General features: G+C 39.0%; 1 protein-coding gene across 3 annotated transcripts in view; it reads right to left on the reverse strand.

The window, feature by feature from the left end:
• The window catches only part of PACRG (parkin coregulated), a 511595-nt gene that overhangs the window by 212284 nt on the left and 281014 nt on the right, over positions 1-18297 (reverse strand). For all 3 annotated transcript variants that reach the window (XM_046005594.1, XM_046005592.1, XM_046005593.1), the window contains exon 3: positions 5133-5304. In XM_046005594.1, coding sequence (XP_045861550.1) covers positions 5133-5304 — 172 coding nt within the window. The remainder of the gene's footprint in view (positions 1-5132; positions 5305-18297) is intronic.

Below are 18297 nucleotides of genomic sequence, written 5' to 3' on the forward strand. Positions count from 1 at the left end.
CCCAAACCCAGTGCTTGGGGCTGCTCTTGGCTACTCTTTGTCCTCCTGGTCATTATTGGAATCTCCGAGTTTAAAATGCAGAGTTTCTAGAGGCTCCTTCCTGGTATCGCTCTGCTGGATTCTGATGCGTGTGTGTTTTTGTGACCAGATGGAGTAAATGGAAATCTACATCCCGTAGTTCAGCTGGCTGAGACGGTTCATCTCATCCTTGCCCTACAAAGTTCTGCTGTTGCTGTCGGCAATCAGTGCTCCACTGGCAACCCTGACTCCTTTATACTGGTATTTTTTGAAGCTTCTGACCCAGAATAACCCAAGGAGGTCGAAGTCAAAAAGTGGGAGGAAAGGGGAGCAACCGTAACCACCACAGAGCAGCAGAAACAGAACAAGGTATTAGATGCACACTCCTCTGGTCATCACTGAATGACCTCACTTGGGGTCTTGAACAAAAGGCAGGAGAAAGAAAGTGCCTTCCCTTTTATATATATATATATATTTTTTTTGTATTTTTTTTATTTGTTTATTTACAGCATAACAGTGTTCATTGTTTTGGCATCACACCCAGTGCTCCATGCAGTACGTGCCCTCCGTATTACCCACAGCCTGGTTCCTCAACCTCCCACTCCCCCGCCCCTTCAAAACCCTCTGGTTGTTTTTCAGAGTCCATAGTTTCTCATGGTTCATCTCCCCTTCCAGTTTCCCTCAACTCCCTCTCCTCTCCATCTCCCTATGTCCTCCATGTTATTTGTTATGCTCCACAAATAAGTGAGACCATATGATACTTGACTCTCTCTGCTTGACTTATTTCACTCAGCATAATTTCTTCCAGTCCCGTCCATGTTGCTACAAAAGTTGGGTATTCATCCTTTCTGATGGAGGCATAATACTCCATCGTGTATATGGACCACATCTTCCTTATCCATTCATCCGTTGAAGGGCATCTTGGTTCTTTCCACAGTGTGGCGACTGTAGCCATTGCTGCAATAAACATTGGGGTACAGATGGCCCTTCTTTTCACTACATCTGTATCTTTGGGGTAAATACCCAGCAGTGCAATTGCAGGGTCATAGGGAAGCTCTATTCTTAATTTCTTCAGGAATCTCCACACTGTTCTCCAAAGTGGCTGCACTAACTTGCATTCCCACCAACAGTTCCACATCCTCTCCAACACACGTTGTTTTCCTGTCTTGCTAATTTTGGCTATTCTAACTGGTGTCAGGTGGTATCTCAATGTGGTTTTAATTTGAATCTCCCTGATGGCTAGTGATGATGAACATTTTTTCATGTGTCTGATAGCCATTTGTATGTCTTCGTTGGAGAAGTGTCTGTTCATATCTTCTGCCCATTTTTTGATATGATTATCTGTTTTGTGTGTGTTGAGTTTGAGAAGTTCTTTATAGATCCTGGATATCAACCTTTTGTCTGTACTGTCATTTGCAAATATCTTCTCCCATTCCGTGGGTTGCCTTTTTGTTTTGTTGACTGTTTCCTTTGCTGTGCAGAAGCTTTTGATCTTGATGAAGTCCCAAAAGTTCATTTTTGCTTTTGTTTCCTTGGCCTTTGGAGACAGATCTTGAAAGAAGTTGCTGTGGCTGATATCGAAGAGGTTACTGCCTATGTTCTCCTCTAGGAGTCTGATAGATTCCTGTCTCACATTGAGGTCTTTTATCCATTTCGAGTTTATCTTTGTGTACGGTGTAAGAGAATGGTCGAGTTTCATTCTTCTACGTATCGCTTCAAAGTATAGGGATAGAGGGAACATTCCTGAACTTCATAAAATCTATCTATGAAAGACCCACAACAAATATCATCCTCAATGGGAAAAAGCTTGCAGCCTTCCCGTTGAGATCAGGAACACGACAAGGATGCCCACTCTCACCACTCTTGTTCAACATAGTATTAGAAGTTCTAGCAACGGCAATCAGACAACAAAGAGAAATTAAAGGTATCCAAATTGGCAAGGAAGAAGTCAAACTCTCTCTCTTCGCAGATGACATGATTCTTTATATGGAAAACCCCAAAGACTCCACCCCCAAACTACTAGAACTCATACAGCAATTCAGTAACGTGGCAGGATACAAAGTCAATGTACAGAAATCAGTGGCTTTCTTATACACTAACAATGAAAATACAGAAAGGGAAATTAGAGAATCGATTCCATTTACTATAGCACCAAGAACCATAAGATACCTGGGAATAAACCTAACCAAAGAGGTAAAGGACCTGTACTCGAGGAACTACAGAACACTCATGAAAGAAATTGAAGAAGACACAAAAAGATGGAAGACTGTTCCATGCTCTTGGATTGGAAGAATAAACATTGTTTAAATGTCTATACTGCCTAGAGCAATCTATACTTTTAATGCCATTCTGATCAAAATTCCACCGATATTTTTCAAAGAGCTGGAGCAAATAATCCTAAAATTTGTATGGAATCAGAAGAGACCCCGAATTGCTAAGAAAGTGCCTTCTTACCTGTTTTCATTTTAGAAATTAGCCGAGAGACACTGAATGTGTCCATTTTCCTATCAGAACGATCAGCCTTGTAATTAGCTGATGCTAACCCAGATTCTAGAAGTAGAGAGGCAGCTCAGTCTCATTCTTATCCTTGTGGGGAGTGCACATATTTTGCTTTACTGGTATAGATATTAGTTAGAATCCGAGGAAAACTATTTAAGAACTGCGAGCTGGTGATGGTAAGGTTAATTTTTGCCCTTGGAGATACTCAAAATTATACTAATAGCACAGCTTGGAAACTCAGCTCCGCATGCTGTGTTATGCCAATTATGCACATCAGCCTGCTTCCAGATCAATTAGCCTCACGCCAGAATTCACCTGAAAGATTGACGGGATGCACGTAATGTTTTTCACACTGTGCTGGGACCATGCATGATCTTGCATAATCAGTATTTCTTCCTGAGAAAAATTTGGTTTTTGGTGATGTAAGTAGATTGAGAAGCAAACCAGGTTGGATTCAGGATCAGTATGTAACAGCAGAAGCCCAGGAAGGAAAACAACGATAGCGACCAAAATAAACTCTCATTGCCTTTGGAAGCTTAAATTATCAAATTCGTAGTTAATTTTATCTGACAAAACATGTTTACGGAGTTCTTAATAATGTTTTCACTTGTGAGCAAATTACCTCTAGTATGTGTGTACTGTAAATTTTGTCCTTAGAACACATCACTTCGCTTAACTCATTTAAATATCTTTGAAATAAAGATCAAAGTTGAAAATCAATTCACCTGGGTCTGCAATGCTCTACTTTGGTACGTATTAACTGTAAACAGTATAATCAAAATATTACTTAGAAACTCTCTTTCTGCCCTTCAGTGTTTTGAATGGAGATACAAGTGAAAAAGTCCCGAGAAGACAGTGAACCTAACAACAACAGGTTTTTTTCAAGAACAGATTTCTGGATGTTGTTGCTATTCTGCTGGGTGCAGGAGAAAAAGGATCGTGTGCTCTAAAGATGGTTCCTGGGGAGAATGTTCTGGGCCTTTTTATTTATCAATAAAACTTGTACATCATTCTTTAGAAAATGTAGCATTTCTGCTAGAATTTAACATATTCAAAAATCGTGAGCTGTTAGAATAAACCACATTCAGAAAGGACTTTCCTGCCACTCAGCATTATATATCCTTCCTGAAGGACTTCAAAGATCATCATTCAGCCGATGCATGAGGGGCGAGGAAGCTGTTCTAAAGTGTCATTTCTCTTCCCATGTTACTTTGCACAGAAGGTAGCCTGTCTTTTTATTGGTTTTACTTCTATGTCTTGGTGGAAATCTGGAGTGGTCAGTTACAGATCTCTTACCAAAAAAAAAATCTCAAAAAGATGAGAGCAAGTTTCAGAGTTGATCCAGTATAAACAGTGACAGCAGAAAGGCCCAAAATCTAGAATTCTAACAATCACTCATTCATATCAATAAAAAGGTCACCACAGATAAGATGAAATAATCCAGGCAGTGGGAAAGGACCCAATGTTTCGTTCTTGTTTTGGTCAAAGCACATGGCAAGGGTAGTTCCCAGACAGTGAGAATGAGGTTCCCCCAGATCCCAGGAGACTGAGCAGGTGTCCAGCCAATCATCGCAGGAAGGGGTCCCCCCTGGGTGAGGGAGTGAGGCAGAGCCTGCGGTGGGGGAAGCAGGCCGAAGGCCTAGGGCAGCTGGGGAAGGATGGGAAGGACGGGGTGTCCATGCCCAGGAGGTGCTCAGTGCCACCCCTCTGCTCTCCAGCAGCACAGCAGGGATGGACAACTCTGGTGTGGACAGAGCCTGGGGTGTGATGGTGGGTGGCGGGGGCCTAGGCCTGGCCATTCCCAACTTGAGGGAGGCTGCCATCCCCTCCTAGAGCCTAGTCCCCAAAAGATGGCCCCATTATAAGGATCAGCAGCAGCTGTGGACTAAGAGGAGGAGGCTGGACCCAGATGACTGGACCCAATGACTCCCCAAGGGCTTCTTGCACAGTCATGATAGACCGTCTGACTGGCAACGGAAAATCCCAGAAACGCTTTGGAAGGGGCTATTTTCACACAACTAGTCTAAAGAGATTCATGCCTGAAGAATGTGGACATAGGAAGAAAGCATTTCATTTTATTAACAAAAGAAATAAAGCCAATGACGGGGTTATTCTAGAGTTTCCTCAGGTAACCTATCACAGACAAAAAAAATAAATTCAAGTATTTGGCAACATGATTTTTCCCCATTTCAGGCTTTTTTCTTTAAATTATGAATCCTACTACCTAAAAGTCCTAAAGATAATTGGGTTTCCATTGTAATTTAGGGATTTGGGATGTCACCTGAAAAGAACTTATAAGTTAGAGATGGTGTGGAATACGCACACACTTGACTTGTGCATGTATAAATTAACGTTAATGCTTGCACCCTTACTGGGAAGCATTTTAAATTAGTATAAACCTCATGCAATTTAGTTTATTTATATGGTGAAACTTCAGTGTGGTATCAGTAATGGGGCAGAGTAGATTTGGGATGTCTGGCCCAGTATGTCATCCTATAAAATTCCCACAAAACCTGAGGATAGCCTCAGTCTGTTGTGTTTTATTGCTTCATTAGCTACTTGTCAAAAAGCAGCACCTTCTAAACCGAATGATGCTTTTTCACCTGTTCACTTACTTTTTATCGGGATAATGAGCTGTGGAATGACAGGAAGAATCTTGTTCCCCCCGTGTTCCAGCATGTCGTGGATTCCTTGCCGAGCAAAAAACTCGTAGGGAAATGTCATTTCACAGAGCCCATCAAAAAACAGAGGCAGATAATGATGGTAATCCAGCTTCTCAATTTCTACCTGGAAGGAGAGAGAAGAAATGCCATGTGAAGACAACAAGGAGGCGAAGCATGGCCAGACCGCCATGAGGCTGTCACCGACTGAGGAGGAAGACGTTCTTCGGGACTTGGGGAGATTTTTTTATTAAGCAACTCATCTAACAACCTGAAGTACATCATCATGTCTTAATTCCATTAGCAATGGGGTTACAAGCATTGACCTTTACATTTTAACAGATAGGAATAATAAATAATCAACATTGGTGTTGGTTTGGGGGTTCTTTGGTTAATATTTTACCATTTGGCACAAATGCAATACCGAAAAGGATTCAAGAAGTCCACCATATGTATGTCGAAAAGATATATGCAAGAATAGAATAAAAAAAGAAGAAAAAGTTGAAAAGAGATCAGCATCTGAATTTCTAACAAGAATCTAATAGGAATGGCATACCAGTATATTCTTGTGAAATGTGTCTTTTCAGGACCTGGCAAGTATGAGAGTGAGGGATAAAATAAGGTCATGTGCATGTACCCTGGGTCCTGCATGGCAAGGAGAAGGCTGGTGTTCTCAAGTCACCTCAAAATCAAAATATCCCAATCCCTCTCAGCTGCTTCGTTTGGGAACAGAGATACGTCACTTTCCCATTGCTATATCCTTCCCCTCAGTAACACCTCCATGACGTCCTGTCCTGATCTTTGTAACCCATCCAGCATCCACAGTGAAGGGAAATGAAACCTCTGTGGTTGAGAAGAGACATGATGTGTTGCGAGCTGCAGGAGATGTGTTCTAGCCCGGGTCCTTCCCTGTTTAGAGTATCTGTGACCTGACCCGCCACCTGCCAGGTGACAGAGTGATGGTGAGATCATGAATGGAAAGAAGCCAACAGACTCAGACTGAGGGCACAATCCATGGACAGAGCAAAGGATGCAGCGTTTCCAGTGAGAGGTGCAAATTCCCCAGGTCTTCAAGTCTTTATGAATGCACCCAGCTTTCAATGACCACCTTATAATTAAGTGAGGAGCCCAACAAGACCTTAGAGAAGCTGCCTTTTACATTAGGAGGTTTTTATACCTTCTAGCTCTCTCTCAGCTTTTTGGAGTCTCCAGCCACAGGCCTGCCTGCCCCTGGGTGTGAGAAACAGTTCACACTCCCACCACATTTCTGAATGTCACTGTAGGGTGAGTCAAATGTCCTGCATTGGCCAAGCAGAAGGTCTGTCTCTAGTCCACTCATCGACTGCCCAGCCAATCAGGGACATAAACAGTCAAGAGCCGAATGTTTGGATGTCCTCTTGGAATTGGAATTTGGCAAATGAATCCCAGAGGGAGGTATATATGGACATCAATTTTATTTTATATTCCTTGTACATTTATAAAATTTACTTTGTTCATAATAAAATTTTATGGAATATATATCCAGTGCCAGACTTCTCAAGGATTTTTATGTATCTGAAGACATTCTAGAACACTATTTTGTACAACTGACAAAGATATTTCTACATTGTTCATCTCCAAAAGGTACAGTGTTCCTATCACAAATTTTACCTTGTAACCTAACTTAATAATATAAATTCCATCTGTATTATCTTTGTCTACATTATTGATGTTTTTCTAACTCTCTTTCAGCCCACCATCACACTTGTACATATGTGTCCTATAATGAGCAAGTTATTAAATTTTGTACTTTAATGTGATCTAGGACTTTTTATTTTAATACATTAAGTCATTCACAGTTATCACTATGTCTACTTTAACTTCTGTCATCTTATTTTTTGGCCCTTGGTTGTTGTTTTCCATTTACTTTTTCCTTTCTATTTTGCCGGTTTTTTTTTTTTTTTTAAATGTAAGTCACTTTTTTTGAGGGCGAGGACAGTGATTTGAAAGATAAGATAGCCTGTTTAAATATTTTATTACTGCTATCTCATGTCTTTGTCAAATATTTAAAAATAAATTTAGGTCACTTGGAGAAGCAAATTAAAAATCTACTAAGACTGCTGACATGCCATTTTTTTCCTTGGAATTCCATTGATTTATTTCTTTGTGTGGTTTGGGGCAACAATACTAAGAATATCCATGATAGCAATAGTAAAAACATGCTTTGTTTTATGATACCGGACACTTTTTTTTTTAAATATTTTATTGATTTGACAGACAGAAATCACAAGCAGGCAGAGAGGCAGGCAGAGAGAGAGGAGGAAGCAGGCTCCCTGTGGAGCAGAGAGCCCGATGCGGGGCTCGATCCCAGGACCCTGAGATCATGACCGGAGCAGAAGGCAGAGGCTTTAACCCACTGAGCCACCCAGGCGCCCCACCAGACACTATTTTAAATACTTATGTGTATTGGTTCATTTCATCTTTTTTTTTTCGTAATTTTTTTTTCAGTGCTCCAAGATTCATTGTTTATATACCACACCCAGTGCTCCATGCAATACATGCCCTCCTTGATACCCATCACCGGGCTCACCCAACCCTCCAACCCCTCCCCTCCAAAACCCTCGTTTGTTTCTCAGAGTCCACAGTCTCTCATGGTTCATCTTCCCCTCTGGTTCCCCCCCATCCTCATGACAACTCTAAAAGGTGGGTGTTATGCATATCTCTATTATCAATATGGAGAAACTGAGGCACTGAGAGGTTCAATAACTTGCCTAAGTTCTCCAGCTAGAAAGAGGCCTTGCTGGGTTCTGAACCCAAGCTATCTGGATGCAGATGTGATACTGCCTCTCAGGCTGTATTGTTAGGCACGTAGAGGTTCAGCATTATTATACTCTCCTGGTGACGATTCCATTCATCCTCACATCTCCATCCCCTTTACCATTACTAATGCAGGGGGTCCTAGTCTATTCAAATACCAACACTGCCATAACCAGCTTGTCTGTTGTGTCTTCTACCCTCTACTTTCTTCCTCCCTCTGGCATTATGTTTTAATATTACCTTTCTTTTAAGATTTATTTGTTTGAGAGAAAGAGAGAGCATAAGCAGGGTGAGGAGCAGGGGGAAAGGGAGAAGCAGATGCCCCACTGAGCAGGTAGCCTGACATGGGGTTCAGTCCCAAGATCCTGGGATCATGGCCTGAGCCAAAGGCAGACGCTTAACCAACTGAGCCACGTGCCCCTAACAGTATCTTTTCTGAGTAGCTGAAGCCTGCATTTGTTTTTTTGCCCCTCCCATTTCACAATGTGTCTTAAAACAACAAATAGAGAGCACACATGATTCTTATTCTCCGAAGTTTTGGAAAGAAAGAAAGAAAAGCAGTGCAAGAAAGAATAAAGGAAGAGAGAAAAAAATGAGGAGCAATTGAGAGGCAGAGAAATGGAATGGAAGACCCAGGGAGAGAAACTGGGAAAAGATCATCTCTAGGTCTCTAACTCTGAGTTCACGGACCACAGCAGCTCCTTTCTACTGGCAATTCTTTCCCTGTAAATTCTTCCCCTGACCCATTTGTTATTTGGCATATCTGTCACTGTAGATCTGTTGCCTTAAACAAGGGAATAATGACTTGCCCCTACATTTTGAGGTAAGAAACTCCTCGAAACAGTACAGATATTTCTCTACTTACTATAGGATGAATTTTTTTTTTTACATAGCTTTATTTGCTGCTAGTATATCTTCTTGGGTGCCTCTTGTTATTGTGATATTGTTTCAGATGACAAATGTGGTCTAGGACTTGGGAAACCTTCCTACATTCCTTTAAAATCCAGAGCTTTCACATGTATTTTGTTTTGTTTAATAATATGTCTGAGTTCTCTTTGATGTACTTTTCTTTGTTTCTGATAAGCTCCTGACAGCTACTGCCCAATTTCACGTGTCCGCAGTTAAGTTGTCTATGTGTCCTCACTTCCGTTCTCTCTTCAGCCCACTTTGCTACCATGCCACTGCAGGTGATCCTTCCCAGGTCACCAGTGACTTTCACTTTGTCCAACTCTCCTCTCCCTTTTCTGTTCTCATTACATGACACCCTTGACCCTAGCCTCCTGACACCACACCTCCAGCACTGGGAGTCATCCTTGATTTCCTCCCTTCAAATCCTATGTTCAACCCATCAGTAATCCAACTGATTCTACCTCCAAGCAAATCCTGCCATTTTGCAGATTGCCAGCTTAGTCTAAGCCTTACCTTTTCTTTCTTTGATTACTCCAACAGCCTCCTAACTCATTTCCTTGTTTCCATTTCTGCCTTCCTATTTCCATTCTCTACATGGGTCCTGACCTGTGGGTGCTCCTGACTCAACAGGGCCTCCTTGATCTGTCCCCAGGTCCCGTTGCTTCACACTATCCTTCCACAGCACTGCTCTCTGGAGACACTGAAAGACACTTTTGTCCAGCCTAGCCTCACCCAATACTCCTTAGAGAGTATCTTTGAAAGAACTGGTCCCCTTCTATTCAGAACTCTCAGTTTCTGGTAACTCTTTTCATCTAGAGTTCAGCTCAGTGAGGCCCTCTTACCATGGCCTACCACCCTGTTTGATTTGCTACGTGGCCTTTATTATTTATTCATTGCTGTTTCTTAAGTTCTGTTGTTCAGGGAGTTGTCATTGCCTGAGAGGGTGGGGGCAGATAACAGGTGAATACTCGGTAAGCATGTGTTGAATTTCAATTCTGACCTTTCGGATCTTTCGTCTGTGCTAACTCGTTGAGAGGCAGACTCAGCAAAGGGCACAATGGCCAGATGACAAATGGGCATCTCTGAAGGTGAGATCAGGGACCATGGCAGAGTGCACAGAGAGCCTGGTGGTGAACACTGGCCCTGTAGCATGATGGGGCATATAGGTTTCCATAGATTTATGTTTTCTACAACTTTGCGTACTCTACAAATAAAATGCTATGTCTTCCCCACCAGGACTACAGTGATTATTTACATTTCATGAGTTTTATGCGTATTTTCTTTTTTTTTTCCCAAGATTTTATTTATTTATCTGACAGAGCTCACAAGTAGGCAGAGAGGCAGGCAGAGAGAGAGGAGGAAGCAGGCTCCCTGCTGAGCAGAGACCCTGATCCCAGGGTCTGATGCGGGGCCTGATCCCGGGACCCTGAGATCATGACCTGACCTGAGCCAAAGGCAGAGGCGTAACCCACTGAGACACCCAGGCACCCCTTATGAGTATTTTCACAGACAATCAGAATGGCTTGCTTCTTAGCGCTTCTATTTACCCTCATTTGACTACAAATCATTCAGGGATTAATTTGCTATTCTGTTCACTTTTTAATACTTTAGAAGGAAAAGTTTCTGGTTTCATAGTATCATCAAAAATAAACACATTAATGTGTGCCCATAATAATATATTGGTAATAATACAAGGACTTCTTCTTTCAAAAATCTAGATGTTGAAAATAGTTCAAAATAAAAACAAAATTTAAAGTGAGGAGATCCCTTATTTGTCTTTGTGCGTCTATCTCTCACACGGTGACTTCTTTAGAGTTTTTCTAAATCAATGTGGTTTTATTTTTTGTTCATTTAGATTTACAAAAGGTCATTTTTACTGCTTATACAGCAATAAACCTTTTTTTTTTAGTTATATAAATCATTTTGCTCTTAGGATAACTTGTTTTAATGACATATTACACTTTATACTTCTTTAGTATTACTATAAAGATAGTAGTCAAACTTTTATGAAATTTGGGAATCTTTCTTCAACATTTATGCAAGAAATCCAGAATTAAAAGAAAGCTCTTTGAAGTAGAACACAGAACAAAGGCTATTTTGATACATCAGGTGAAATTACACAGTGATATATTGATTGATGACCATTTGGATGTTAACTCCATAAGCATCAAATAGTTTTACTCACAGAATCTCTCTCTCTTTTTAAAATTTATGTTTTATAACTTTTTAAAGATCACACAGTACTCACAAGTTATCTCTAAATCTTACAATGACCTTTGGTCAAAAGCAATAAAATTCTAACTTTACTGGCCTATCATATATAACTTTTTATCCCCATAACAAATGTGTAAGATAGTAGTGCTATACTGAAAAGTCAGAAACACAATGAGGTTACTGATTTTCACTGAAAATTCAGATTAGAAATTTACTCTTACAATTTCCATATCTTTGCTTCAATTAGCAAATGAAATGTAACTGGAGTATCTGTTATTACAGCTCCTCACGTAGGAACCGAAGATCTTGCTTAGAATCATAAGCTAATCTGAAAAAGTCTAATTACCTATTAATATATTATGACTTTACTTGGACTTATGCCATTTTCTAAAATAAAGCTTCAGCTCTACTGCTCTTCCTTGAGGAAGTGGGTGAGTTCCTGCCAGAGGCCTTACAAATTACATAGGTATTAAGCACTGTCTGTGGATAGTGTATGTAACGTATTTCAAACACAGATGTACTTTTGTTTTTCAAGTGCATGTAGATGTTATGTATGACAAATACATAACAGTATGGTAGATAACTGAAAAATGTCATTTTAAGCTTTTTCAATGATAGTAGTTAAAATCATGCATTAATGCATGAAGTCTTTGACACAAAAAGACTTCTGAGCATGAAAAATTCTCTTTAATTTCAAAAAGGAGACCTCACACAGGATGGCAGACAAGACTAATGTGATCCTTAGGCTCTACAAAGCCTAAAAAATACCCAAATGTGTTCAATGCAAAGTCAATGTCAGGAAATCCTCAGATGCTAGAGATACAGACAAATTCAGAGTCACAGAGGTGGTGCTATGTGACTTAAGAGAGTATCAGATACAGACCACATCTTGAGACTGGGATTGAGGTTTTAACGTCTCCAGAGTTCAGGAAAACAGGGCATTTAGCAAGAGAAGGGGGGGGAAGCTGAGACTCTTGCATAGGGCTGAGGCCTACAGGGGCTGCCCCACCTTGGGAAGGGAACCAGAAAGTCTCTCCTTGAGTTTTTGGAGACAAAAACTAAACTTGTGGAAAGAGAAAGAGAGCTTGATATGTGACAAAGCTCTTGATGAGAAAGATCTCCTCTGAGAAACAGAAACCCAAATGGAAATCTAAACTAAAAAAAAAAAAAAAAGAAAAAAGTATACATATATATATACATATATATGTATATGTATGTATGTATGTATGTATATGTGTGTATGTATGTATGTATGTATATGTATATATATATATACATACATATATATATATACATATACATACATATACTGTGTATATATATATATATATATATATATACATACATACATATTTGTATATCTGAGAAATATATATATATTTCTCAGACAGTGGAAAGGAAACTTCTGGGACCCAGACAAAGCAAATGGAAAAGAGTTAATAATCCCATGAGCTAGGTGCATAGGGCTGCCACAGAAAATGCAACCACAGCTACAACTAACCACCGTCATGGTGACAGGGTCATCATAAGAAAGACTAAATAGACCAGTGATCATGGGAATGAGCTCTGGAACTAGCACCTAGGAATTACAGAATAAAACATGAAAAGAATTTTTAAAGTGGGGGCACCTGGGTGGCTCAGTCGGTTAAGCATCTGTCTTCACCTTGGGTCATGATCCCAGGGTCCTGGGATCGAGCCCTACATTGGGCTCCCTGCTCAGCCAGGAGTCTGCTTCTTCCTCTCCCTCTGCCCCGTCCCCCTGCGTGTGTTCTCTCTCTCCGTGTTTCTCAAATAAATAAATAAATAAATAAATAAATAAAATCTTTAAAAAAATAATTTTTAAAAGTGCTTAAAACATAGAATATTTCATTTTTAGAAAAGAACTAAAGAAAGTTTCCAAAGAACATAGAGCATCATTAACCTCAGAATGCAGTTGTTGGAAACAGATCGACCACAGATGAAAAGAGGAGGGATCTGGGTCACAGAAGCTGGGAAGCCAGTGCAGCACAGGGAAGCCCCCACCTGATTTGCTTCCACACCCACACGACCCTGGGGAGCTCCAGATAGACAGGGAAAGGAGGTATTTTGAGAAATCGAGGCTGGGCATCTTTCATAATTGAAGAAAGATGTGAATCTTCAGACTAAAAATGCAAATCTGGCCATTTTTCAGGAAAACTATAAAACTCCAAAGTCAAGGAAAAGATTTAAAAGCAGCTAGAAATAAAAGACAGGTAACATGTAAAGGATCAAAATTAGGCTTGAAATTTTACTTCTCATTAACAAAATAGAGGCCACCAAGATGGTAAAAACCCCTAGACATGCTAAAGGAACAATAATTATCAATCTTCAGTACCATACCCAGCTAAACTGGCATGCAAGATAAAGACAAACTAAATGTATTTGACCAATGGAGTTTTTTATCCTGTTTGTTTTAAACCCAGAGATCATCGTCCTCACTGAAGGATAAAATGTACTAAACATGCTGAACATGGGACAAAGAAATGAGATGCAAGAGGTAATTTTTGAGGATGATATAGCTATCCACATAGAATACCCAGAGAATCTACAAATATAGTTAGTAAGAGTTCAGAAAAATTGCTACATAACAAATGGATAAGACCAAAGAAGCATTGACTATAATAATTTTTTAAAAAATCCATTATGCTGAGGTTACAAAGTGAAGTTGCAATATGAGAAAGGAAAAGTACAGAAAGTGACAGGAAGGCGATCCGAGTCAAAGCAAGGTCCTTGCACTGATAGGGATAAAGATCAGTTTGTTAGTTAACTTCAAAGTTAATTAAGCATATTATAATGCAACGATACCCATCAAAAGAACAGTAAAATTAACTTCTAAGAGAACAAAATGTAATAGAAGGAATCAACCCAACAGAAGGCTGGTTAAACATCCCACTTGGATGTTTAGAAAACAGGAAAACACATGAGAGAAGAGAAAATATGAACCCAAATATAAAAATACATTATATGTTTATTAAAAAAAAAATTTGGAAGGGGAGGCGAACCATAAGAGACTATGGACTCTGAAAAACAACCTGAGGGTTTTGAAGGGTCAGGGGTGGGAGGTTGGGGGAACAGGTGGTGGGTAATAGGGAGGGCACATTTTGCATGGAGCACTGGGTGTTGTGCAAAAACAATGACTACTGTTACGCTGAAAAATAAATAAAATGGGGGAAAAAAAAAGTAATCATCCTAAGTATAAATAGATTAAATTAGATTATTCTCTTAAGAAATTGTTGAAAAAGAAAAAATATACTTCAGTTATAAATTTGTTTGTAAGAATCACATTAAAAATATAATGGCAGAGAAAAGTGAAAAATAAAGGTATGGTTAAAAAAAAGAATAAACACAACACAGGATAAATTCCTAGAATAGAAATTGCTTTCCAGAGAGTGTATATATATATATATATATATATATATATATATATAGTACATGTATACATTTTTTATACATACCCTATGTGTATTTTAATAGAAACTGCCAACTGGTGATTCATGGGATGGTATTAAATTAACTCTTCATCAACAATAAATGACAGGGGCGCCTGGGTGGCTCAGTGGGTTAAAGCCTCTGCTTTCGGCTCAGGTCATGATCCCAGGGGCCTGGGATCAAGTCCCGCATCAGGCTCTCTGCTCGGCAGGGAGCCTGCTTCCTCCTCTCTCTGCCTGCCTCTCTGCCTACTTGTGATCTCTGTCTGTCAAATAAATAAATAAAATCTCAAAAAAACCACAATAAATAACAGTAGCTGTTTTCCATTTTCATTCAAAGAAAACGCTATCACAGTTTATTTTTTACAATATTATAGGTAAATATTATTTTGGTGTTTTTTAAGTTCCACTTCTCTTACTGTGAGCATAATAGCCTTTTTTTTTTAAGATTTTATTTATTTATTTGACAGAGATCACAAGTAGGCAGAGAGGCAGGCAGAGAGAGAGAAGGAAGCAGGCTCCCTGCAGAGCAGAGAGCCCTATATAGGGCTCCATCCTGGAACCCTGGGATCATGACCTGAGCTGAAGGCAAAGGCTTCAACCCACTGAGCCACCCAGGTGCCCCGAATAATAGCCTTTTAAAGATATTTTTGAAAGCCATTTGTCTATCCTTTTCTGTGAGTTGTATTTTCATATCCTTTGCCATTTTTTTGTACCCAGTGACATTTGTTTTATTTTCTCTTTTTTTTCCCCAGCTCTTTATTTCCCCTCCAAATTCATTTTTTTAAAAATTCCATTAGCCAACTTATGGTACATCATTACTTTCAGATATAGTGTTCAATAAATTAGCTCATAAATTAGCTCGTTTATGGTAGAGAGATTCAACGTTTGTATGTTACTTCCATTGAAATGTAATGTTTCAAAAAATTGTGTGCATGGCAATGCAGGCTTCTGTTTGTTTTAGAATTCATTAATCTTTTGTGGGGTTCTGAATTTTGAGTCATCATTAAGAAGATTTTCCCCCATTTTGTAGAAGAATAGAAACAATTAAAAAAACAATTTATAATGTTTTTTTCTAGTATTTTTATGATTTCTTTATATTGAAATCCTGAATCCATTTGTAACTTCTCTTGGTGTAAGGTGAGAGATGCTCTTCCAACTGGACCGTTTTCCAAGAGGTTACGAATTTAGACAAGTTTTAGATGTAAGGTCTACTTACGGGCCGACATAAAACTCTGCATTCAATAATTAGATAAAACATGTTTTTTTACAAGTGTACAAGGGACTGCTTAGAAAACTGAATAGTAGTAAGCCACAAAGTAAGTTCAAGAAATTCCAAAATATCTGTCACGTGTGTTTCATTTTCTGAAGAAAAGGATAGGCAGACTTTTAATCTCTACACATTTCGAAATCTAAAAACACTTTTAAATCAGAAACCAAAGAAAAAATCCGTATATAAATAATAACATGTTAAAATTGAATGAAAGTGAAATTACCTAACCTTAAAAAATAAAGAAATTTTTAAAAGTCCACCTGTAAAGATTCTTTAAGAACAGAGGAAGAAGGGAACGGATACAGCTCACTCTCAGAGGCCAGAATAACCTTGCCACTATGATTAGCCCAATCTCACTGAATCAAAATGAAGTACTAGGCAAAGTGAGTTCAGTGGCACGTTCAAAATTACAGCCAAGTAGGTTGTATGGCAGAAATACCAGGATACTTCAATATCACGTTTAAATTTTTAGATCAAAGGAGGAAAAATGGGATCATCTTCTTAGATGCTGATAAAGCATTTGATGAAATCATTCATTAAAAAATAAAAATTTTAAGGAAAAACCTACAGCAACTATCTTATTTTATGGGGAAACTTTAGGAACATTCTCATTACGGAGAAAACGATAGAAAGGAGGCAAGGAGACTGTTGTCTTTATTTCAACATTGTACTGTAGTTTCTAGCTAATGAGGAAAATAAAATATGTATGAATATTGGCAAGGAAGAAACAAGACTCTTGTTATTCGAGGATGATATAGCTATCTACATAGAACACCCAGAGAATCTGCAAACGTAATTAGTAAGAGTTCAGAAAAATTGCTGCATAAAAGATCAGTGCATTAAAAATAGCATTCCCTTATGCCACTAAAAACTACACATAAAGTATTTTTTAATATTCACAATAGCAAGAAATGAAGAAAAACAAACCCTTTAAGATAACAAGTCATAAAACTAACATCAATGCACAAGACTTTAGGGAGACATTGACAAGCACGAATGGAGGACCCGCGCAGTGTTCTATGAACAAGTGAATATATTGACTATACTCATGGATGGGCTGACTCAAATTCAAAAAAGATGGTGAGTCTGTACAATTTAATCTATAAAGACTAGAGAATCTCCGTGGCATGTTGGGACCCCATTCCAAGCAGTGGCAGAGTGAGGACCAGGGTCCCGTGCGTCTTTCCTCTGACCTGCTCACCTTGTTCATATCTTGATGTCTTGTTGTTTCATTACAAATATTGAAGGCTCTGTCTAGCTGGCAGAGTAAAAAATCTGGACTCGAGAATGGAAAATCAAGTTATTTTATAGAATAACCTTATTTTAAGTTTCTGTCAAAAATGCTAACAAGACAGCTAAAGGTCAGTTGTAAGCAGATCTTGAATTTATGCACACTTAACCTTTATTATCCAGGGATTGTATGTTCCTAACTGCAGCAGTCAGTGAGTGATACTTTCAAGTGTAATAAATGAAAGAGAAATAATCCCTTGTTCTATAGCTTTGAACATTCCCACCTTCTGTCACCTGTCATAGAGTTAAAGGAATTTCCTAAAAATTTTAAAATTAGTGTTTTTTTAAAACCAAGGGTGCATAAAAGGAGCAAAATATGTATTTAAATAAAAGTTTCTCTTTCCTTTATCATATCTCTATATACTGCTAAAAACAGTATAATTTTGCCATAGGTAGAGAGGAGATACTTATATTTTGGGATAACAAGCATTAATCAAATTGAGAAGCAAGAAACATGATAGACCTGAGAAGTCCAGCAGTTTTAGGAGTTGGGACAGAGTTAAAAACAGATCATTTGGGGGCACCTGGGTGGCTCAGTGGGTTAGGCCTCTGCCTTCGGCTCAGGTCATGATCTCAGGGTCCTGGGATCAAGCCCCACATCGGGCTCTCTGCTCAGCAGGGGAGCCTGCTTCCCCCTCTCTCTCTGCCTGCCTCTCTGCCTACTTGTGATCTCTGTCTGTCAAATAAATAAATAAAATCTTTAAAAAAAAACCAAAACAGATCATTTGCAGCTTTTACCACTGGTGTTAACTGCAAAACATGGCATTAATTTACAAGAACTCTCCATGAACTAGATAATGTACTGTGAACTTCAATGCACTCAACCAAATCAGTAGAATTAAAGACGTTTGCAAAGGATTAATTCAGGTGAAGTTCATGTCATGAAGCAATTTTTAAGAAGAAATTGTTACGATGGCAATATTGGGCGCCTTTGACATCAGCATATAATTTTGCTATGTACTTATCTTGCAGGGATTAGATACAAATTTATTAAAGTTCTTTAAAGTCATGAGTTCTTATACTTCTTAGTCAAATTTCACCTAAAATAAAACTAAAGCAAAAATTACAGTGAAGAGCTTATACTAGGGATAGTGCTGTGCTGAATGTCAAGGAGAGGTAGGGATATTAGTGGGTAGGAAAAAAGATGAGAAATATGACTTACTTCCTGCATTCATGTTTTAATATTAGCAGT

Source organism: Meles meles, chromosome 5 (genome assembly GCF_922984935.1).
Source record: "Meles meles chromosome 5, mMelMel3.1 paternal haplotype, whole genome shotgun sequence".
NCBI classification, from domain to species: Eukaryota; Metazoa; Chordata; class Mammalia; order Carnivora; family Mustelidae; genus Meles; species Meles meles.